At 38.0% G+C, this 21,260-nt stretch overlaps 1 protein-coding gene across 3 annotated transcripts in view; it reads left to right on the forward strand.

Moving 5' to 3' along the window:
- LOC309384576 (uncharacterized protein) overlaps positions 1-19,301 on the forward strand; it is a 32,799-nt gene extending 13,498 nt beyond the window's left edge. For all 3 annotated transcript variants that reach the window (XM_081938277.1, XM_081938275.1, XM_081938276.1), the window contains 7 exons: positions 5,712-5,743; positions 8,103-8,125; positions 10,586-10,654; positions 11,446-11,570; positions 14,870-15,005; positions 16,485-16,625; positions 18,713-19,301. In XM_081938277.1, the coding sequence (XP_081794403.1) occupies positions 5,712-5,743; positions 8,103-8,125; positions 10,586-10,654; positions 11,446-11,570; positions 14,870-15,005; positions 16,485-16,625; positions 18,713-18,839 (653 nt within the window). In that variant the 3' untranslated portion in view covers positions 18,840-19,301. The remainder of the gene's footprint in view (positions 1-5,711; positions 5,744-8,102; positions 8,126-10,585; positions 10,655-11,445; positions 11,571-14,869; positions 15,006-16,484; positions 16,626-18,712) is intronic.
- The last annotated feature ends 1,959 nt before the right edge of the window (positions 19,302-21,260 follow it).

Raw genomic sequence — 21,260 nt, forward strand, 5'->3', positions numbered from 1 at the left:
TAGGCTGTTTTGTGTTGCCATCCCCCTCCCCGCCCCCTCTTCTCCAGGTGCACATTCCATCACAGTTTTGTACAGAAAAAAAGGAAACAAAAAAATGTTGTGTAATAAATTTTCTTCAAAATTAAAGTCATGTTAATTTCAACAGCTATTGAATTAAGAATATATTTGAGGGAAGTAATTTTTTTTATTCTATGCATTGTGAATTACAGTATAGTTTTTATAGTATCATAGTTTCTTAATGAGATGCATAATATCAAAGTTTCTTAATGAGATGCTAAATGATATAGAATTGTTTCTCCATTGTTTGATTCAGAGGTAAATTTGTAGAGTTAAGCACTGGAACCAAAAGAGCACCAAAAATAAGCAATATTTAGTAGCAATAAGCTCAGGTATTTCATAATCCAAGATAAACTTCTTAATCCAATTGGTGGATCACAGTAGCTTGCATTTAACCTAATTTCAGTAAAGAAGTTCAGCTGATGGATCAAGAAGGCTGGCAGCTCATACATTCAGTATGTGCTTACCCACACTTTACATTAGCCAATGTGGAGCAGCCGAAATATCAGTTGACTAGGATTTAGGAAATTGATTTTTCGGCAACAGCAAAAATGATTAATCTTAAAAAACTGTGCTAATTAAAGTTTCCGTGGCACCGTTTTGTCCTGATGCCTATCCTCATTGAGAGAAAGTTTAGTGGAAGATTGAGTGCCACTGCTTGGCATAATACTAAATATCACTTTAAATTCAAATGCCAAATGGTACATGCTGCTCCAGAAATCCAAGCACCAGGATACTGCTCTGAGAAAATCACTGATCTAATGGAAACTTTCTTCAGGGCAAGATGCTTTAAGTCTATTAATTCCTCTGTACTGAAACACTATAAAATATTTTTGACAGGGAAAGAGGAGCTATAGCAGATGGGGATGAAGGGAATGGAAGGGGTAACAGCAGGGGTGGGATTCTACTGGTTTGGACTGGTTCGGACTGGTTTGGAAAAACTGGTAGTTCCAACTATCAGCTTGGAGCGAACCGGTTCACTCCCACTTTTAGCTGAGCCCACCCGCCTGCCCACCCCTGCGCTATATTCACCTATATTCCCTTTTCTGAAGCCCAGCTGATAGGCGCAGCAGAGTGGATTGCCGCGCCTCAGCTGTTTTCCTCCCCAGCAGTAATGCGGAAGATGGTTTCTCTGTAAACTGTGCATACACGCGCAACGATCCGGTTGTTAAACCGGTAGGATTCCATCCCTGGGTAACAGTAGTTAAGCCATGCAAGATAGCAATTACCAGATAAAAACTGGCCTCTCTGAGGAAAAATACATTCATTGCAGTTACCTTAAACAGTCAGAATGTGGAGCACAAACTGCACAAACTGTTTTTGGAAATGTGAAGTTAGTTCTTACATATTTGCTACCGTTATGTGAAATGGTCCTTCTCTCTCAAACAGAAACATGACTGTCTGGAAAAATTTAGCTATATTTCCTTGCTGAGTGAGTCTGCAGTGAAACGATTCTACAAACATCCTCAGAGTGAATTTTCTAACCTGCCTTCCTTTAAGGCAATGTTAAGGCCTCTGTGATCTAATATAATAGATTCTTCTTTGGAAGAAAGTCCTAATTCTCATGATGTAGGCCACATCTAAAATTAGATTATTACCAGTTGTAGTATTAAATGGTAGTTGCTTTAAAATCACCATCACCAAGCAGTTTATATGACATAACTGCTTAATCCAGTAGCACTCTTACAATTAGCTACTAAACCAAAATTAGCCATAGGACTTTTCTGTCACATTTGCCCACTGAGATTCCACAATCCGTATTCCTTTATCACTGTTGTAGAGACTCATATCCTAAGTATGGTAAGAATGTTATACAGTGGAACCTCCGGTCACGACCCTGATCCATTCCAGAACTTCGGACATAACATGATTTGGTCGTGACCAGAAGCAAGACTGATTGTGAATGCACATACAAAAAAAAATGGTGCAGAAGGGAAAATTGCTGCGCCAGGGAAAATCGCTGTGTTTGATCACTACCTGAGGATGTGTTTGCAACCAGAGTAAAACATTTAACATATTTTTTGGTCGGCATCCGATTTGGTCGTGGTCAGAGGCGTCCGTGACCCGAGGTTCTACTGCATATTAATAGCAATGAGAAACAAGGAAACATGATTCTGATAAAAGCAGGAAGAAAGAACAATGCAACATTAATTTTGTTTTATTTAAAGCATTAATGTTACTTCTTTCCTGCTGGGAGTTAAAGGTAGCTAAGAACAGAAATTGGTTTTCCTAAAAAGTCCTTACAATTAAAAGGAACATTAAAAATCAGAAAACAAGACTAATCGGTAGAAAATTTCTAAAATAATTAAAGCATACTCTTGATTATAGTAGCATGCTAAAATCACTTAAATAACTTGCTATAAAGAAAGTCTTCAACTTCATTTAGACGATTCTTCATAAAATGGGCATCCTGTGTCCAGATTCTAAGTGCTAGTACTTCTCTAGTACTAGCTGAGATGTTCTTCAGGTTGGTGTCGATAATGTACCAAAACCTTCAGTATTCACTCCTAACAAGTAGGCACCCAGGAGGCAGTTGCGATTAACTATCACACTGACCCACATTCAGTGACATTTCTTGTACTATTGTGATGTAATATAATGTGTATCATATTTATGAAATATTAAAAACCTTTAAACCTCCAGTTTGTCAGAAACATCCACAGGTAAAGCAATTGAAGTGTGCTAAAATTGAAATAGGGCGAGGGGGGGGGGGGTCCAAGAAAATTGAGGCTACATTTTTATTAGATTAATTACTATTTTCTCAAGGTTGGTGATTTATTTAGTATTTTGTGAAATGGCTCTTTCAGAACATTCTAGATATTTTAGAATATTTAATGTTCTAATTAATTGGAGCTGACCACATCTCTTTTAAACTGATGGCATTCTCTGTGATTAACATAAAGTAGAATAGTTTGAACTGTGTTGTGGGCAGCCCATTTACTTGCTATCCTAAGAACTACCGGTAAATATAACAGTTTTCTATAAAACAAATCAAAATTAGTATGCTGTTGGCTTGTGGCTTCTATAAGTAAAAAGCCAAGAGGTTATGCAGGATCTCATATTTCTAGCCTTTCATTTTAAATAATCCTAAATAGTACAATTACTTTATTAAGGTGAAGTACAAAGGTTGTAGATATATATAGTGAAGTCAGTGAAAAATACAGGGTTTCATTCTACCACAGGGACTTCTTATTATCTTCTAGAAAACATTCCACTAAATAAATATTGCTTAAGTTGCCTTGTTTTGTTATCAACTCAAACTGGTCAGGAGATACAGCCTGATGTGTTAAAACCTCTGACTGTGTGTGCATTTTGCACACTACAAATTCAATTCCTCAAGAGATGTGCATGTCTGAATAACATAGAAATGTCAACAACAATGCTCAACTAGCTTTTACAAATCTTTATTATATGTTATCTTTACTCTGCCAACAGGACTGGACTAGCCTACTGCACTTTATAAAGATGTCAAACTGAACTTCTTTTTGAGAGATTTTTCTTTTATTATTTGGCTTTGGGGTTGTTGTAGAAATATGACTTTACACATGCCTACATTCCATTTTTATAGAATTACATCTGCTCTAGAAATATTTCTATAATAGAAATATAAAAGAACCCTAAATGTGAAGATAAATTAACATAAGAGGAATGTGAGTCTATACTGGTATTTGTCATTTTTGTGACAAGTATTGTCCTGCTAAAAAAATAGAATAAGAAAAGCTTATGACAACAGAAAGGAAGGATGTAGTGGTATTGATTTGTAATATGCCTCTGTTGTTATTAGCTAGGTGGCTTAAAAGTATTGACGTGCCTAGGATTAACCTTAATTATTAGTGTCAAGGCCATACTTTTTATTTTAGCCAATTTTAGACTTGAGGTAAGGAAGATTCCCTGAAATTAGTGGCTTCAGCTAGACTCTGAATGCAGATGGCAAATGGCCTTGCTCTTTTGATCTATTTTGATCAGAAGACCAGGCTTCTAGTACTTTGAACAGTACTGATTGATCCATAAGCTTCCCCTGTGTTTAATCACAAGAATGGGTGTTAAACCTCCTATTTTCACTTGCATCTAAAGAAGACTCTAGAGCAGTGGTTCTCAATCTGTGGGTCTGAACGACCCTTTCACAGGGGTTGCCTAAGACCATCGGAAAACACATATTTTTGATGGTCTTAGGAACCGAGACACCAATTTTATGGTTGGGGATCACCATAACATGAGAAACTGTATTAAAGGGTCGTGGCATTGGGAAGGTTGAGAACCACTGCTCTAGAGCAAGGGTATCAAACTCACATCGTCATGACAGCATCACGTAATGTATTGGGACTCCCCCCCCCCTTTGCTAAACTAGGTGTGTGTGTCACCACCATGTGACACATCCAGCTCACAGGCCACGAGTTTGACAGCCCTGCTCTAGAATATAGACAAGAAGCATGCATAGTTTATATTAGCTCACTGGGCCTGTAATCTGAATTTTCTAGTTCGAGTCTTGCACATCACAAGAGATGGTTCTTGCTGGGTGTCTAGTTTTTTTTAATATTCATATTATATCGAATATTATATAGCATCTTCTAGGTTTATTATGAAAGCAAAGAAAATGAAGAATTTTACCATGCTGGAAGCATTTGTATTCTCACTGGATGTACCCATCTCTATACAATAAAAATGAAAGTGGTTGAGCAAAAGAAGGGCGTACTCTAACTTAATCACCACAGGTTTCTGAACACGTGGCTGCACTTGTGTATGGCGAAAGATAAATCTGACGAGGGTATTCAGGTGTAGCCATGTGAATAAAGCTACAAAGATCAGAATGGGATTCCCTGTGACACTCTATGGAAGCAAAAATTGGAATTCAAAAAAACATATCAGAGGACTAGGGACACTTGTCAACTTTGGTGTTGGAGAAGTTGCCTGCCAATACCATAAATAGGCAAGAATAGAAAATAAAGGAATAATCAAACAAAACAACCTACTTGACACAACATATTATCAAAGATAGGTCAATTTTAGAATTGGTTATCTAAGACCCGGTGAATTCAATATACTTTAGTCATTAATCTGTTTTGCATTATGCAAGAAAAATATATATTTTTAAAAATGCTGTGTTTCAGACTGGAAATATTATGCATCTCAAGCATAATCAGTATGATTGTAGGAAAAAAAACTGTGACTGAAGCTGCAGCAGATGTTATTGGGGCCAAGGCGAATGAGGAGGAGACATTTTTCTTCAAATAAGCTAAAGTTTAGGGAGATTACAAAAGGGGAACAAAAACAATGGTTGAACTAGATCAGGACTGTCACATGCTGGCCACGCCCACATCCAGTTTAGCAAAGGGGGAAAAAAGTCATATCACGTGACACAGTTGTGACGACGCGAGTTTGATCCCCCTTAACTAGATAGTCCAGAAAACAAAATTTTCCATTTGGAACATAGACAAACTGGGTGAATAGAAGACAATATTCTCAATTTCTGTCTTCCTGAAACAGTTTATGATGGGGCAACCTGACACCGCAGATAGACTCTCATTCAACCTAAGGAAACTACACATGTATAATAAATAAATTCCTAAGCAAAATGTTCAGATTCCATGAAATTTCAATTTAGGACTAACAAATATACATAATATTACATTCTACTTGTTTGTTTTTTGTATTAGGACAAAAAATATTCCCTGCCCTTGGACCTCAGGTATGACATATTTAGCATAAATGTAACATTTGAAAGAAATTGAGGTCATATTCCAAAGCATATTTGTGTATTGGGTGTTATACTTTGAAACATTGGGCCATTTGGGAGAAAGTTAACAATGCTTGGATATTAGTGTTCTTTGAGCAGGTTTCCTTCTTACAATTGCTAATCTAGGTAAAATTGTCAATACTTTAACACAGGGGTGGCGAACAAGTTCGACAAAAAGAGCCAAAACTTTAAACTGTGAGAGTCAGAGAGCCACACCACGCGCTCCCTTTCGGCGCTAAACCCGGAAGTACGGTCTTGCCCCGCCCCTGGCGACGCGACGATGCTTGCCTGCGCTCCACCAGCTCGGCTGGGAACGGAGACGTTTCCTCAGCGGAGCGGAGCGCCTGAAAGGGACGCAGGCTCAGCCTCCCAGGCTGCCACCACTCCACTGAAGACATTGCTGAGCAGAGAAACGTCTCCGTTCCCAGCCGAGCTGGTGGAGCGCAGGCAAGCATCGTCGCGTCGCCAGGGGCGGGGCAAGACCGTACTTCCGGGTTTAGCGCCGAAAGGGAGCGCGCGATCCGGGTTTAGCGCCGAAAGGGACAAAATCCAAACTTGGCAAAGAGCCACAGTATACAAAATAATGATAAGAGGCAAAGAGCCGCATTCATTTTGGCCGGGAGCCGCATGCGGCTCGAGAGCCGCGTGTTCGCCACCCCTGCTTTAACAGAAGAGCTGGCTTTTGTGACTGGCTTTTATGTTTGACAGTTTGTCCTGCTTACCTTGATCAGAAATGTTAGGCAAGAAAAACGGAATGCACAGGTACAGTATAGGTGATACCTTGCTCAGTAGTAGTAACTGTGAAAGGGATCATGGAGTCCTAGTGGACAACCATTTAAATATGAGCCAGCAGTGTGCAGCAGCTGCCAAAAAAGCCAACACAGTTCTAGGCTGCATCAACAGAGGGATAGAATCAAGATCACGTGAAGTGTTAATACCACTTTATAATGCCTTGGTAAGGCCACACTTGGAATACTGCATTCAGTTCTGGTCGCCACGATGTAGAAAAGATGTGGAGACTCTAGAAAGAGTGCAGAGAAGAGCAACAAAGATGATTAGGGGACTGGAGGCTAAAACGTATGAAGAACGGTTGCAGGAACTGGGTATGTTTAGCTTAAGAGAAAGAAGGACTAGGGGAGACATGATAGCAGTGTTCCAATATCTCAGGGGCTGCCACAAAGAAGAGGGAGTCAAGCTATTCTCCAAAGCACCTAAGGGTAGAACAAGAAGCAATTGGTGGAAACTAATCAAGGAGAGAAGCAACTTAGAACTGAGGAGAAATTTCCTGACAGTTAGAACAATTAATCAGTGGAACAGCTTGCCTCCAGGAGTTGTGAATGCCCCAACACTGGAAGTCTTTAGAAGATGTTGGATAGCCATTTGTCTGGAACGGTATAGGGTTTCCTGCGTACGCATGGGGTTGGACTAAAAGACCTTCAAGATCCCTTCCAACTCTGTTATTCTATTCTAAATATAGTTTGTATAGTCTGTTTCTTGGTCCATTGTTGTTGTTTTTTCATCTTAGATTGTTCCTCACTTAAGCATTCATGTTCCACTGGTAGTAAATTATTCCAGTAGTGATTGCTAAAATAGAGAAATCATTCTCTAAAATTGTTGGAGATGTAATAATCAGGTCAGATCATGTTTTTTCATAATGAATGACAATATTTTAAAGCCCAATGGTTTTAGAAAATTTTCTATAAAAGAACGAAAACATATTTAAAATGTTGAATGCTACATATTCTATAAAATATACCAGGTTGGCTTTGTATAGGTTGATAGCTGCTAAGGTACTTTGTGCTTTTCACTAGTAATTAGATATAACCAGTCCTGTAAAATATGGTAAATTGCATGGAGGGAATGTTCAACCTTGTGTTTTAAAAATAAATTGGATAAAGAATTCAGTGTGACTTGGAAACCAGTCCTGAATTACAATTCCACATGTGAGTTTGTACTGCAGCCAAAATCCGGTTTTCTTCTTTCCTAAGCTTTTGACAGGTATGTTTCTTTCTGATTTGTGAAGTATAGATTTTTGATTTGGCAAAAATCATTACAATCTTTCATTTTGCTTATAATTTAGACAGTATAATTATTGCATATTATTTTGATTACTCTGAAGTTTTAAGTGGACACTGTATATTTAGTCTTGCTTTAACATTTTTATTTAATCCTTCTAGACCTCTTTCTTAATTACTTTTTGCTTTTCCTGTTTTTCTGTTTGTTCTTGATTATGTTTTAATGTATTTGATAACATTTTAAAAATGTATTATCTTTAAAAAGATAATTCATTTAGTATTTTTCTCTGCTTTAGGCATTATCACCTACTGAAAAAAGGTTTGTATAATGGAAAGAAAATATTGGGATATTGCAAATAATGTAAATAGATGAAATAGTAGGTGATGAAATCTCTACTTCCTCAAACTTCTCTGTTTCTGGAAAAGACTTTGGGGAGATATTCATTGGAAGCCTCATATTTGTGTTTATTCCTATTGGAAAATGAATTAAAAGAATTTGCATAACAAGAATTAGGGAAAGCACCATTCATTCATTCATTCATTCAACATGTATTTATTTAACAATATTTTATTTATGGTCACTCATCTTAACCAATATTACAAGCAAAGACATAAAAAAACACAAAGAAATATCAGAAGCCAGATAGTTGAGGTATCCTAAAAAATAATAATCCTGTAACACACAAAAGCTCACACATACTAGGCTCCACTACAATTCTGTTTCCACAAACAGTGGAAGAGCAAATCTTCATGGCCTTCCATAAGATCAGCAGGTTAGGACCATCCAAATTTCAGGGGGGAAATTGTTTCACAAGGCAAGTGCCATAATAGAGAAGGAGTCCTGGGTCCTGCCAGATAACATTGCTTCACAGAAAGGAACCTGAGAATGCTGACCCTATCAGATCTTATTGCAATAGTCAGAAATATTCAGATACAGCCAGGCTTGCAATTAAGCTGGTTCCATGTCATGTAGGGCTTTGCACCTGGAAGCCTACTGAAAACCAGTGCAGCTCTCATAGGGGTGATATTACCTGGGTACACTATGGTATGCCAAAATGTCGTGTTCTGTCACCCTGTGGATTAGCTAAAGCTTCTGAATGCTCTTCAGTGGTAGCCCAAGATAGATAACATTGCAGTAGTCTTGCATGTACAGGGCTAAGGCTGAGCAGTCCTTTCTGGTTTAGGAATAGGCACAAGTGATGCACATGGATTTATACAAAAGACTCCCTGGCCATGACTGTTCACTACTGTTCAAGACCGTGGGGCATGGAAGATCATCAGATTACCACAGCCACAGTCAATGATGGAAGGTCTCCAGATATCAGGGGGGCAGGACAACTAAAATTCATAACCTCTGTCTTGTTAGAATTCAGTCAAGTCTATCTAGGATCACACAATCTTAAGACATGGGGAAAGGCCTTCCAAGGCATCACTTGGATTGTCCAGGTGCAGATGTAACTTGGTATCATCAACCTATTGATGATGCTTAACCTGGTGCTTCCAGATTACATTTGCCAGTGATTGCTTTAATTTGGAGCAGAGGGAAGGTTGAGTTATGCCACATCCCACAAAGCAAAAGCCAAGGGCTAGGCCTTCTCCCACCCTCCACCCCACACACAAAGTTGTGTATTGTCAATCTGATTGGATTCCCAGTGATTATCATGTCAAGTTAATAAAGTTATACAGGTTTGATTTAGAACTAAAATAAAATGTCTCTGTAATCCATACTGGACAAAAAGTTTCTAGACCCCTCCACCCCCACCCTTAGAAAGGATAAATTGGCTTTTATTTCTACTGTTCTAGCCAAACTCATTGTGGTTCTTGGTTTCCTCCTGTCAAGTGTCTCGTGCGGTAACTCAGGGTCTGGGTTGTTATTTTTTTTCAATGGCCTCTGTTTGAAACAATTTTGACACATATGTTGCTTTTGAGTTTATAGTTATTCCACTATAAATGCAATTTTCTCGCTATTTTATACTATATTAAAGTTATTGTATTGGCCTTGGAATTTATTAATGGCAGACATTTCATGTCATTTTGACATACACTTTGTGAAGCTTGGAAAATCTTTGATGTTAAATAAAACACATATTTTGTGGAAGTTATTATCAATATTATGATAGTACTGAATTACTTGCAGACCAATGAAATCATGCTGTTGAATACAGGTAATCCCCGGGTTACGAGCGTTCCCTTAGCAAACATTTGAAGTTGCAGGATATGTGCCCCCAAGCATTTCCAAACAAGGCCTGAAGCTACAAATCTTTCAGCACCATGGCAGTTTTTCGCCCTTACAAACAATAGCAGAGGCTCTGCAACATTCATCCTGCATGTTGCCGGCCAAAATGGAGTTTCTGGGGGGCAGATCCACCCTGTAGAAGCCCCGTTCAGCCATCCAGAGGTCTTGCCTGGCAACTTGCCAACCAAAATGAAGCTTCTATGGGGTGGATCCACCCCTCAGAAGCCCCGTTCAGCCTGCAACAGGCCGGGCGAGGTCTCTGGATGGCCAAACAGGGCTTCTAAGGCGGGGATCCAGCCCCCGGAGGATCCATTTCAGCCTGCAATGGGTTGGGGGAGGCCCACAGAGGGCTGAACGGAGTGCACGAGGCTGGAGAGGAGACTGCTTTCTAGATCTAGGAGGTAAGTGGCAGGACAAAGGGGGGGGGCGGTAAAGCAATTTGGGGCATATGAGGTATTTCAGTAGGTTAGGGAAGCCTTTGGTGGTCTTAGATAGGTGGCCTGTTCCATCCAACTGTTCAAAATTATTATTTTTTCTTTGTAGGCCATTTTCAAGAAAGAAAACAGAACACTACAATGAAGGCTCTATATCCGCTAATGAAAAAGTTATAAGGTACCCTTGTTATAAAACATGAAGTATTATTAATAACAATCACTATTAATAATTTGATTTTCTCTTCCAGGGTATGTTCAGTATTACACTAAATCATATATAGTATATTAAAGAACGAACTCACAACCTAATAGTAACTGATCAAGCTAATAATAACTATAAATATAAGCTGCCAATGTCATATCCAATGTTTCCTCTAATTTCTGACACGCCATGTCTGTCAAATAATTGTACAAGTATAAAAGGAACTTACCCCAAGAGCTCCAATTAAACCAGAGCTTAGTTAAGCCAAAGCTTCCCAAAGCAGCAAGCTTGTCTTATAGTTTTATTAGAGTTTTATAACAGCAAAAACTAATATTGTTATTTTGGGAAAACTTAATACTGTGTATCCTCAACTTTTTACTGAGTTTTTGTGGGTTGTATGAGGAATATGTCTATGTGTACCTTCAGGATCTCATATGTCCTTTACCGCAGTGTAGTAGTAATAGGTTGCGTACAGTTTTTTGGGAAGAGAAAGGCTACCGATAGTCATGACCTCCAAAATGTACACTCATCATTACAGTACACTTTTTATTGAAGGTATATTTTAAGGCCTTTTTGTTAAATGACAGTGAAAGTAAATTTTTAAAAAGACCTAATTCCTAATATTGATTACTAAAAGGTTTGCTTTTAGTAGCAAGCTCATAATAAATCTTGATAGCCAATTTGCAGGATCAGAAATCTTAAGTGAATGATAGTCCAGAAGTATATAGATAAAATTCTGAGCTATTTATATTATGCATTTTGTTTAGAGTTGTGTCCTTGAAGAAAGAAAATGAACGAAATCAGCAAGTGGAAGAACAAAGTTTGACACACGAATTGGGAAAAATACCATTTTCTCACAGATACTGTTTCACACCTAGCAACTCTCAGCAATGTAAGGTTGATTATTCAATTAGCATAACAGGGCTAAAGGATTAGACTGGGAATCCAAAAAATATTAGGGAAAAATATGAGAAGGCAAATCTTTTCCACTACATTGCCAAGTGAATTGACTCAGGTGTTTAGGTCATCATAATTGAGCTCAAGTTAAAAGATATTTTACATTTAAATGTAAATGTAAAAATGTAAAATTGCACCAAAAGGAATGACTCCTCCCTTTTTCCTAATGTTGACTTACCATATTTTTTGGAGTATAAGTTGCGCCAAGATTTTGTAGAGGCAAATTAAAAAAAACGTTTTTGCACTCTGCAGACCTCCCAAAAATGGCCCGTTTTTCATGAAAACGGGCCCATTTTATGTAAAAAAAGGACATGCTCATTTCTGCCCTCCCCAGCCCCCAGGAGCACTCGAAAGCCTCCTAAAGGCTATGCATGGCCATTTTGGTGAAGGGACTGGGGTTTCGGGAGGCAAAAAATGCTGTATTCAGTGTATAAGAGGCACCCATATTTTCAGCCTTTTTTTTTAGGGGAAAAAGGTGCATCTCATACTCCGCAAAATACGGTAGCAGCATTATTTTCTTAGTAAAATTATTTATAATGATCAGCATTAGTTTAAGGAATAATCAACAGAAAGTGAAAAGTGAAATCATGAATTAAGTTGAGGTGATGCTATAGGATGAACACCACTAACAAAATTTTAATTGAATGGACTGACATTTTTTTTTAAAGTTCTACTCTCAATTTTTCTTGTTGCTTAATGCTAGGCCACACAAAAGTAATCAAAATTAGAAGTTATGACTCATTAAGTGTCAACATGCCCTTAACCTTAATTTATTTGCGGATGGCTTCTGCTTTAAATAACAACTGAGACTGAGCATCTGATTTACATGAGGCAAGCAATTCAAAACGTTTCTTCCATTCTACATAATTACTGGCCACTTAAAGCCCAGTATACACCCTTTCCATACTAGCACAACAGATGACATCAATAGAATATATTTTGCAACTAAAATAAACACTTCTTCCCTGGTATAATTTTAGTTATGCCACAATATACCACAAAAGAGCTGTCCATATTATTTCATTGATATCATTTAGATTTTTAAATATATGTATAACTTGAACCTCTGAAGTAGACTCCTTATGTTAACTGAGTAACAAATTTATAACTTTAGGTTACAAATTAACATTTAAACATGAGCAAAATAGTAGACAACTTACCTTTAACAATATGCCTTTATAATTTGTCCTAGAAAAACTAATGTTACCGACATGATGATGATTGTATGCCTTGAGGTTGCACAGTCGCAATATTTTGTAACTGGTATAATGTTTATTTTTTACATGAAGACAAGCCAATTCTTCTCCAAGATTTCAGATTCTGTACTATTATGTTTTATTTAAATGTGATGCCTTCAGGCAACAAGTGCTTAGCCATAAAACATTCTGGTGTACCTGCCACCTAGTTTAGACGAAATGCTAGATGAATATGTACTGTTTCCTCATGAAGTTCTTTTGTCTGTCATCTTTAAATTAGGTTCATAAAATCTCCCTATTGACAGGATATCTTTGTTAATAGGTATATGTTATGACTGTGCTGTTTGAGGTCAACTGATCTAACACAGATGAGATCTATTATAGAATGGCTTTTTATGATCTATCAAATACACTGGTCACGACCATAATTCATTCCATAACTTTGGTCACAAACCGATTTGGTCATGACCCAAACCCAATTTTGGAAATTTGGCGCTTACAAAAAAAATGGCACAGAAGGGGGGGGGAATGTGATTTTTTTGAATTTTGTTGCGGTCAGAAGTGTTCATGACCAAAGGTGACCAGAGGTTCTACCGTTGGTCCAAAATTGCATAATTCACCAGCTTGCCTCTTTAAGGCTGATTGGATTAATGCATTTTAACATAGTTTACACTTGCTGGAATTCATTTATAAAACTGGTTCTGTGTTTTTTTTTATTAAAAATGTTTCTAGAAAGTGAAAAACATAATAAAACAAAAACAATGGAACTATACAAAATTCCTTAAATATTTTTAAAACATCACAAAGGGCTTTGCATGCATTTCCTGATGAATTCGCTGGCATTTATTTAGAAGAACATCACTTTTCCAGATAGGGAGATATCCATGATATGGATCCCTTCCCTTTCTAGCTATCACTATCCATGATATGGATAGTGATATCACTATATAGTGATATATAGTGATATCCCTTCCCTTTCTAGCTATCACTATCCATGATATGGATAGTGATATCACTATAGTGATATCACTATCACTATCCATGATATGGATCCCTTCCCTTTCTAGCGAAGGTTGTTGAGAGTGTGGTGGCACAACAGTTCCCTCGACACCTGGAGGAAATTGTTTATCTAGACCCGCGCCAGTCCGGTTTCCAGCCCGGTCACAGCACTGAGACGGCTTTGGTCGCGTTGGTGGATGATCTCTGGAGGGCGAAAGATGGGGGTTGCTCCTCCATCCTAGTCCTGTTAGATCTCTCAGCGGCTTTCGATACCATCGACCATGGTATCTTATTGCGTCGGCTGGAGGGGATGGGGGTGAGGAGCACCGTATTGCGGTGGTTCTCCTCCTTCCTCTCCGGTCGGTCGCAATGTGTGTTGACAGGGGAGCAGAGGTCGACCCTGAGGCCGCTCACGTGCGGAGTGCCGCAGGGGTTGGTCCTCTCACCTCTCCTGTTCAACACATACATGAAACCGCTGGGCGAGATCATTCGAGGTTTCCGGGTTGAGTGTCATCTGTATGCAGATGACACTCAGCTATACATCTCTACCCCGAACCACCCCAACGAAGCCGTCGAGGTGATGTCCCAGTGTCTGGAAGCTGTCCGGGTCTGGATGGGTGACAACAGACTCAAGCTCAACCCTTCCAAGACGGAGTGGCTGTGGCTACCGGCACCCCGCTTTAGCCAGTGTGTTCCATCTCTGGCCATTGGGGGGGAACAATTGCCCCCGGTGGATAGGGCACGCAATTTGGGCGTCCTCCTAGATTCCCGGCTGATTCCCATCGAACTCAGACATAGTTGTGAGTCGGTAAGCATAAGACTGCTCTGTTGTATCAATGCATAAAGTTTCATATCAGAAATTATGCTTTACAATGACTATGAATACATAGAAAGCAACCTTATAGCGGAGGGAAACTATCACTGAGAAAGTTTATTGACCATAAGGTCAATTTAAAAACAAGAATGTAAATTTAATAAATTATATATTGCAACATTCCTAAACTTTTATACCTTTTGCTTTTTATTCCTTGTTGCCTAGATCAAACTTTAGATTATTCCAACATTGTATCTGAATCATTTTTTGCTATGATGAAGCCTTTCAAACAATATCAAAGACGCCCACGTACAGTGATGGAAGAAACTACCATTAACCTTCCCAGGGACTTCCCTTACAGGTAAATCAATATAAATTAAATAAATTATTTTTAAAATGTCAATTTGTTTATTAAATAAATTCCTTTTAGTATAGTTCAAAATATCTTGCTCTTGTTTATATTAAGATTTCATCCATCTTAAAGTAGAGCAAATGCAGTTATTCCATGTATAATGCAGCACTCAACTTTTAAATTTTATTCTGCCTTTTCATCCTTTCCTTTTTGGGTAAATTTGTCTTTGAGTAAATTTCCAGCATTGAGGGGGATTTCTATCCTACTTTAACATCTGCAGGGGATACTGTATCATATCCTGTCCAACTAGATAACATAGAAATCCTTCTAGAATTCACCAAGAAAAATAAGTAAAGAGAAAAGAGGTTGTTCTGTTTGAAAAGGAATTATTTTAATAAACTTCTCTTATAATTTACTCGAGGTTTTTTTTTTGGGGGGGGGGTTCTTTATAAATAATTTTGCTCTGTATTATTTTGTTAATATCTTCTTTTATCCTTGGCTCTAATAAACATGAGAAGCACACTTCAATCATATTTTTATTATTGATACCTGTTTATGCTGCTATTTTCTGTAGTACTGCATTGCTGAAATGCTTATCTCATTTTTAAATGTTTTTTTTTGGGGGGGGAGGGAGCTGGAAAAGAATCAAGAACCATCATCACTGTGTGAAGTTTTAAAATCCTTAAATAGTTCTGAAGCCTGTCAAATTGGTTGTTCTATGCTTGTATATATACTAACCTACCCAGATACTTCAGATACTTCCTATCACAGGCAGACACATTCTCTCTGGTAACACGAGTGTTCCTGAGAGCAGGAATCTCTCCTGAGACTTAGCGAAGTAGGCTTTACAATTCCAGTTAAAATGACATTTTTAACAAGGAAAAACATTGTAAAGATAGACAAAGCCTGACACTTAGTTAACTGCATCTTAGCATGTAGAGAACCCCAAGGTACATGCTCTTTGTGAGTGTGCCTGGGAAGAAAAACAAAAGGAAATGACCTGAAATTAGCAAAAAGCAGGCAGAGAGACAAAGAGGGACCCAGAATGAATCTCTATTGATATCCCATTGCACTTTGTGCTCAGTAGCTTACAAGATACCAAAAGATCAATGCCATTGGATTCACACTTCAAACACTTTCACTTTAATCAAGTTTTGGTTTTTTTAAAAAAAATGTGGAAGAAGTTTGTAAATACATGATAATTGCAAAGGGAAGTTATGGCTCTCTATGGTATCTGGCTCTCTAATTAATTAAGAAACAATGTATGACAATTAGTAAGCCTTCTTTGGAATGTCTGAGAATATCGTACAGAAGACAAAATACATGTTGAAAACCTCACCCTAATCAGGTCTGTTTGGAAGTATGTCCCTAGGGAAGTGGACACAGGAATGCAAAATATTCAGACACTAGGATTGTATTAAACTGATATGCATCTTTGTCCTTAAATAATATATATATTTAATTCAGTGTAATCTCTTCTATTTATAGGCTGGCCTGGGGGACACAAACCACTCAAGATCTGAGCATAAAACTCTATCATCCTAAACTGAAATTGAGAAAAGAACCGGGAACAAGCAAAGTGGTTCAAGAAAAAGCTTTGCAACCAACCAGATCAATTCCAGACAGAGGGTATATTTGACAGATAACAGTCGCTATGATGCCAACATTCCTTTGTTAGCAATAACGTTAATTGTGTCAGCATTATTTTCATGTGAAGACAAAGAGAGCAAATTTTTCAGTGTGGTCTTTCAATGCACTTTCAAGGTTTCATAGATTTTTAAGTAAAACAGGAAATATTTATGGAACAGTCCAGTTTTAGAAGAATGCTGTTTTAAGATTGCTACTAAAATCTGAACATTTTAAGATGAACCGAGCAGATAGATATCATCCATGTTTATTACATTTTTCCACAGTAATCAGGGTTTTTTGTTTATTTTTTGGAGTTTTGGCAAAGTTTGTTCTCTATAATGGTAGACTTCTTGCCTTGATAATAATGCCAGATTTGGTGCTAGTTTCACAGAGCCAGCAAATAACAGGATCTAGAGATCTTTGGGCAATCTTTTGATTTCACATATGCATCTATGGCTCCAGAGTAAAAAAATAAAAATGAACCATAATAAATTTTATCCTGCATAATATGCAAGGTTTACCACTAGTATAATGTGGTACATTTCCATGGATTTGCAGAATTTTCCAAGCTCCTATTGCTAATGTAATAAAGAGATAAACATTTTTTAAAAAATCTCCATATTCACTAGTTTAGCAGATTTATTGTTTCTTCTATTGGAAAATTGAGTATGGCAACAGCAAAAATAGGAAAATCAATAGAAGGAAAAACAAGCATTGAACTGGATTGAATTGGCAAGTGTATCCTTGCACAATAAATATGCCAAAAATCCCAAACTTCTATCCTTTTAAAAAAGTTATCTCTGAGAGGATGCCAAAATAGTGATTCTTAAAGAAAATAAAGACCATACTTTATGATCCATGGTGGTCTGAAATCAAAATGCAAAGACCTCTTTTAGGTTTTGTTCCTGAATAACAAATTATCAGCAGGAAAACAATGAGGCATTTCATTGGTCCCTGGTTTTTACTTCTACTAGTTCTGTAATGCTAAGTGAGTATAAATCAAAATGAAATTATGTGTGACACATGATAATGAAAAGCTAAAGAAGCATACGTTTTGTTGTCTTACACTTACATAAAGACCCTTCTCAAAACTTCCAGTTGAAGAAGTAATGCAACAATTTTGGTTTTTTTACATCCAGCTATACTACCTGTTGTGGCCCAGTAGCGGCCGGCTGAGCTGTTGGTGGACTCTGACAGCTCAGACTATTATGGGACTGCTCTGGAGGATGAGGAAGATTCTGGAAGGTGTTTGGAGTCAGAGCAGGAACTAGAGAGGCCTGTTGGCCACCAGGTGGCATCTGAGTCAGGGAGCAGTGAAGAGGAACAGAGGGAGGTTGTCCCTGATGTGCTTATGCGTAGAGCTGAGAGGAGAAAGGAACAGCTGTGGAGAAGACGTCATAGAAGGAAGTAGGACAGCTGGCTAAGGTTGTGGCCCCTCCCAAAAAGTTTATAGGTGGAGCGACGGGAGAGGAATTTTTGCAGGAAACAACAGTCCATTTTACTAGCCATTGAGAAAGCATTCTGTAAGTTTAATCTTGGTTTCTTGAAGATAGTTTTCTAGGCTCTTAGCCAAGGGGTGGCTTTATCTATGTAATTAGTCATGGCAGACAGCCAAGCCGGTGTCTATATATTCATTGGAATCACGGGACAGAACAACTACCATTCCGTTTCCTTGAACATTGCTACAAAAAAAAAAGTTATACTGTCTATGAAACATGAAACACTTGATCATTCATTTGATGTTTGTAATTTTACTTGAAACATAAACTGCTTGTTTTGTTTATGGAGATTCTCAGTCATCCAGGCCATAGTTGTCCCAAAGGTGCTTTTTTCCAAGAGGCAAGTGGACTTTCTTGTTTTTCTTTGAAGACGTTTCACTTCTCATCCAAGAAGCTTTTTCAACTCTTTGTTATTTTGAAATTCTAGTCAGTTCACCATAGTTAAGAATTACTTTTTTCTTGATTAAGGCCACATTTGTCCATTATTTCATGGAGGGGACTTATTCTAAAAAAAATATTGAATGATTAATTAATATATCAATACAGTTAATATGGTCACTGACTAATTTTCTTTTTTCCTTTCTTCAGGAGATACATCTTAGTGAACGACCCAAATGTATCACCTTCAATTCCCTCTATGAGTTCACTGGAAAGCAGGTTGCTCAGTGCCCGTTTCCCTGCGCAGAAAGAAAAGATTCTTCGTTCTCTCTTCTGAGATATGAGGGAAGCCAAGTAGTCCTATCCACTTCTTTCACCAGCTTCGTTGTAGCGAATAAGCCATTTTCAACATCTTTACTTCTTGCATACCTTCACTAGATAGTAATGCATAGGTAAAAGCACATTCTTCCTCCATTCTCCCCCCCCCCCAACCAATGTAACAGCACATTCTCCCTTTATAATATTTGAACAAATTAACCTGGTTTGATTAGCCATGCAATAACACCAGCATCTAAGCCTCCATATTTTATTGTGTAGCGTGATTTATTTTTATGATGTACTTTTTGCAGCTTTTATTCTATTCTTACATTAATATTTTGTCAATGAAGTAGTTTTTGAAGGAATAACAGCAGAACAAAATAACTCTCCCCCCCCGCCCCCAAATATGGTATGTACTTCACTTTCTTGTACCTGCAAAAACAGGGTTAACTATCTGTGTTGTTTCTCTAGCCACATCAACACGTGGTAAACTGGTGATCTATTCATTCATGGCCCAATCTTCCTTGAGGATTAATTAGTAGCTATGTTAATTACTTCTACCTACTACTAAATGAGATGTAGGGTTAGGATTAGCGTTAGTGAATCCTGAAAGGGGAGTCACTTTGAAATTGAGACATCTCACAAACTGCTGAAGCCTGCATATACAGATTTCTTACCCTCTTATCAATGCATTGGAACCTATGTCCTTAAAATGTCTAATTGTACTAATTAAATTCAAGAGATGTGAGTTGGTAACCAAAGCAAAGCTAATGTAATTTTACTGAACCAATAAATGATTAATTTAAAACTATTCTTTGGCCACTATTTCCCTTTTCAATGTGTAAGATTTTGTCTTTTATTTGCTTTCTAAACTCCAGTTTTCAGAATTCTTCTAGGCTAATCAATAAATAGGTCTCTCCATATCTTGGATTGTTCCTTTGAGCTCCTTTTTACAACACTTGGTGCCCACTTTGAAAACAGCAATAATGTTTTGAGGCTGGAAATACATAATATTAGTATAAGCCACAATATAAGCTCAATCTTTTTAAAATCAAATAAATACTCTACCCATTCCAACAAGCCAGAATAAAATACATACAAGCATGGCCTAAGACAATTTCCATTTCAATATGAGCAATATTACTTCCTTGGGCTTGAACAGAATGTCCAAATATCCATTGACTCTGAAAGATGGAAGGAGAACTCTAAAATTTAAACTCTGGGTCATAAATCTGTATGTACTCTTTGGTTGCTATGTAGACACATCTTCTATTTGAATAAGAGTTTATTTTTATCTGCAGTAATAATGATTTAAATAACCTAACAGCTAGAAATTTGCTGGAGAAAAACAAATCTTTGGATATCCAATCTCCAACCTATCTTATTAGGGAAGGTGATAGAGAGGGTGGTTGAACTTCAGCTCCAAAGGATTGCTAAGAAGGCAGATGATTTGGACTCATTTCAGTTGGGTTTCAAGCCAGGATTGGGTATGAAGAAAGCATTTGCTATGGTCCTTGATGACTTGTGGTGAAGCTGAGAAAGTTGTGGTACATCTCTCCTTGTATTCCCTAATCTCTTAGCTGCTTTTGTTGCCATCAACCATGGGATCCTTTCAGATCAATTTAGGACTGAGGGTAGGGAGCATTATTTTAGAATGTGTCTCCTCCTTTCTCTGTGGCTGGTTTCAGTTGGGGTTGACAGGAAGGGAGTGTTTGCACCCATCTCCACCCACTTGTGGGGTACTGCAGATTCAACATTCTCTTCCTTTCTGTTTTAATATCAACATTAAACCACTGTGTGAAGTGGCTTCCTTAGTTTGGGCTCAGAGTATCATCAATATGATGTATGTCGCTAACCTCAACAGGTTAACTGAGGCAGTAGAAGTCTTAACCCAGCATTTGAAGGCTGCATAGATCTGCATGAAAAGGAATAAACTTAGACTCAATCATGAAGACTGAATAGCTTTGCCTCACCATCACCCATATTGTGCCAGATCACTTGGACTGGGAGGACCTGGACTAATTGACCCTTTAGAGAGGGACACAACCTTTTTGTAAAGGCGTGCCAAAATTGAGTGTGTGCGCGCTATCAAAATTAAAAAGTTGTCCATGAGCATTTGCATAGATTCATCTTATGCACCAGTTGCATTCCATTCCATTCAAATATTCCCCTTTAAGATAAACATATGTAAAAGTAAAGCCTTTTGTGTGCTTTTGTCAGCATCAAGGAGGGGGGTAACACCAACCTTTGCTGCCTTCTGTGCAGCAAAATACAAGGCTGCTTCGAGCAGGTGAATGTATCTCTCATCGAGAAGATATCTGTGATCTGTGATTTGAGCTCTGCAGATACAAGGAGCAACCATTGCTATTTTAAAACTGAAGTAACAAACAGTCTGTACAAGGCAGACATCTGTTTTGGAAATGTGCAACATTATAAGCCC

Source organism: Natrix helvetica, assembly GCF_964273705.1.
Source record: "Natrix helvetica genome assembly, chromosome: 1".
Taxonomy (NCBI): domain Eukaryota; kingdom Metazoa; phylum Chordata; class Lepidosauria; order Squamata; family Natricidae; genus Natrix; species Natrix helvetica.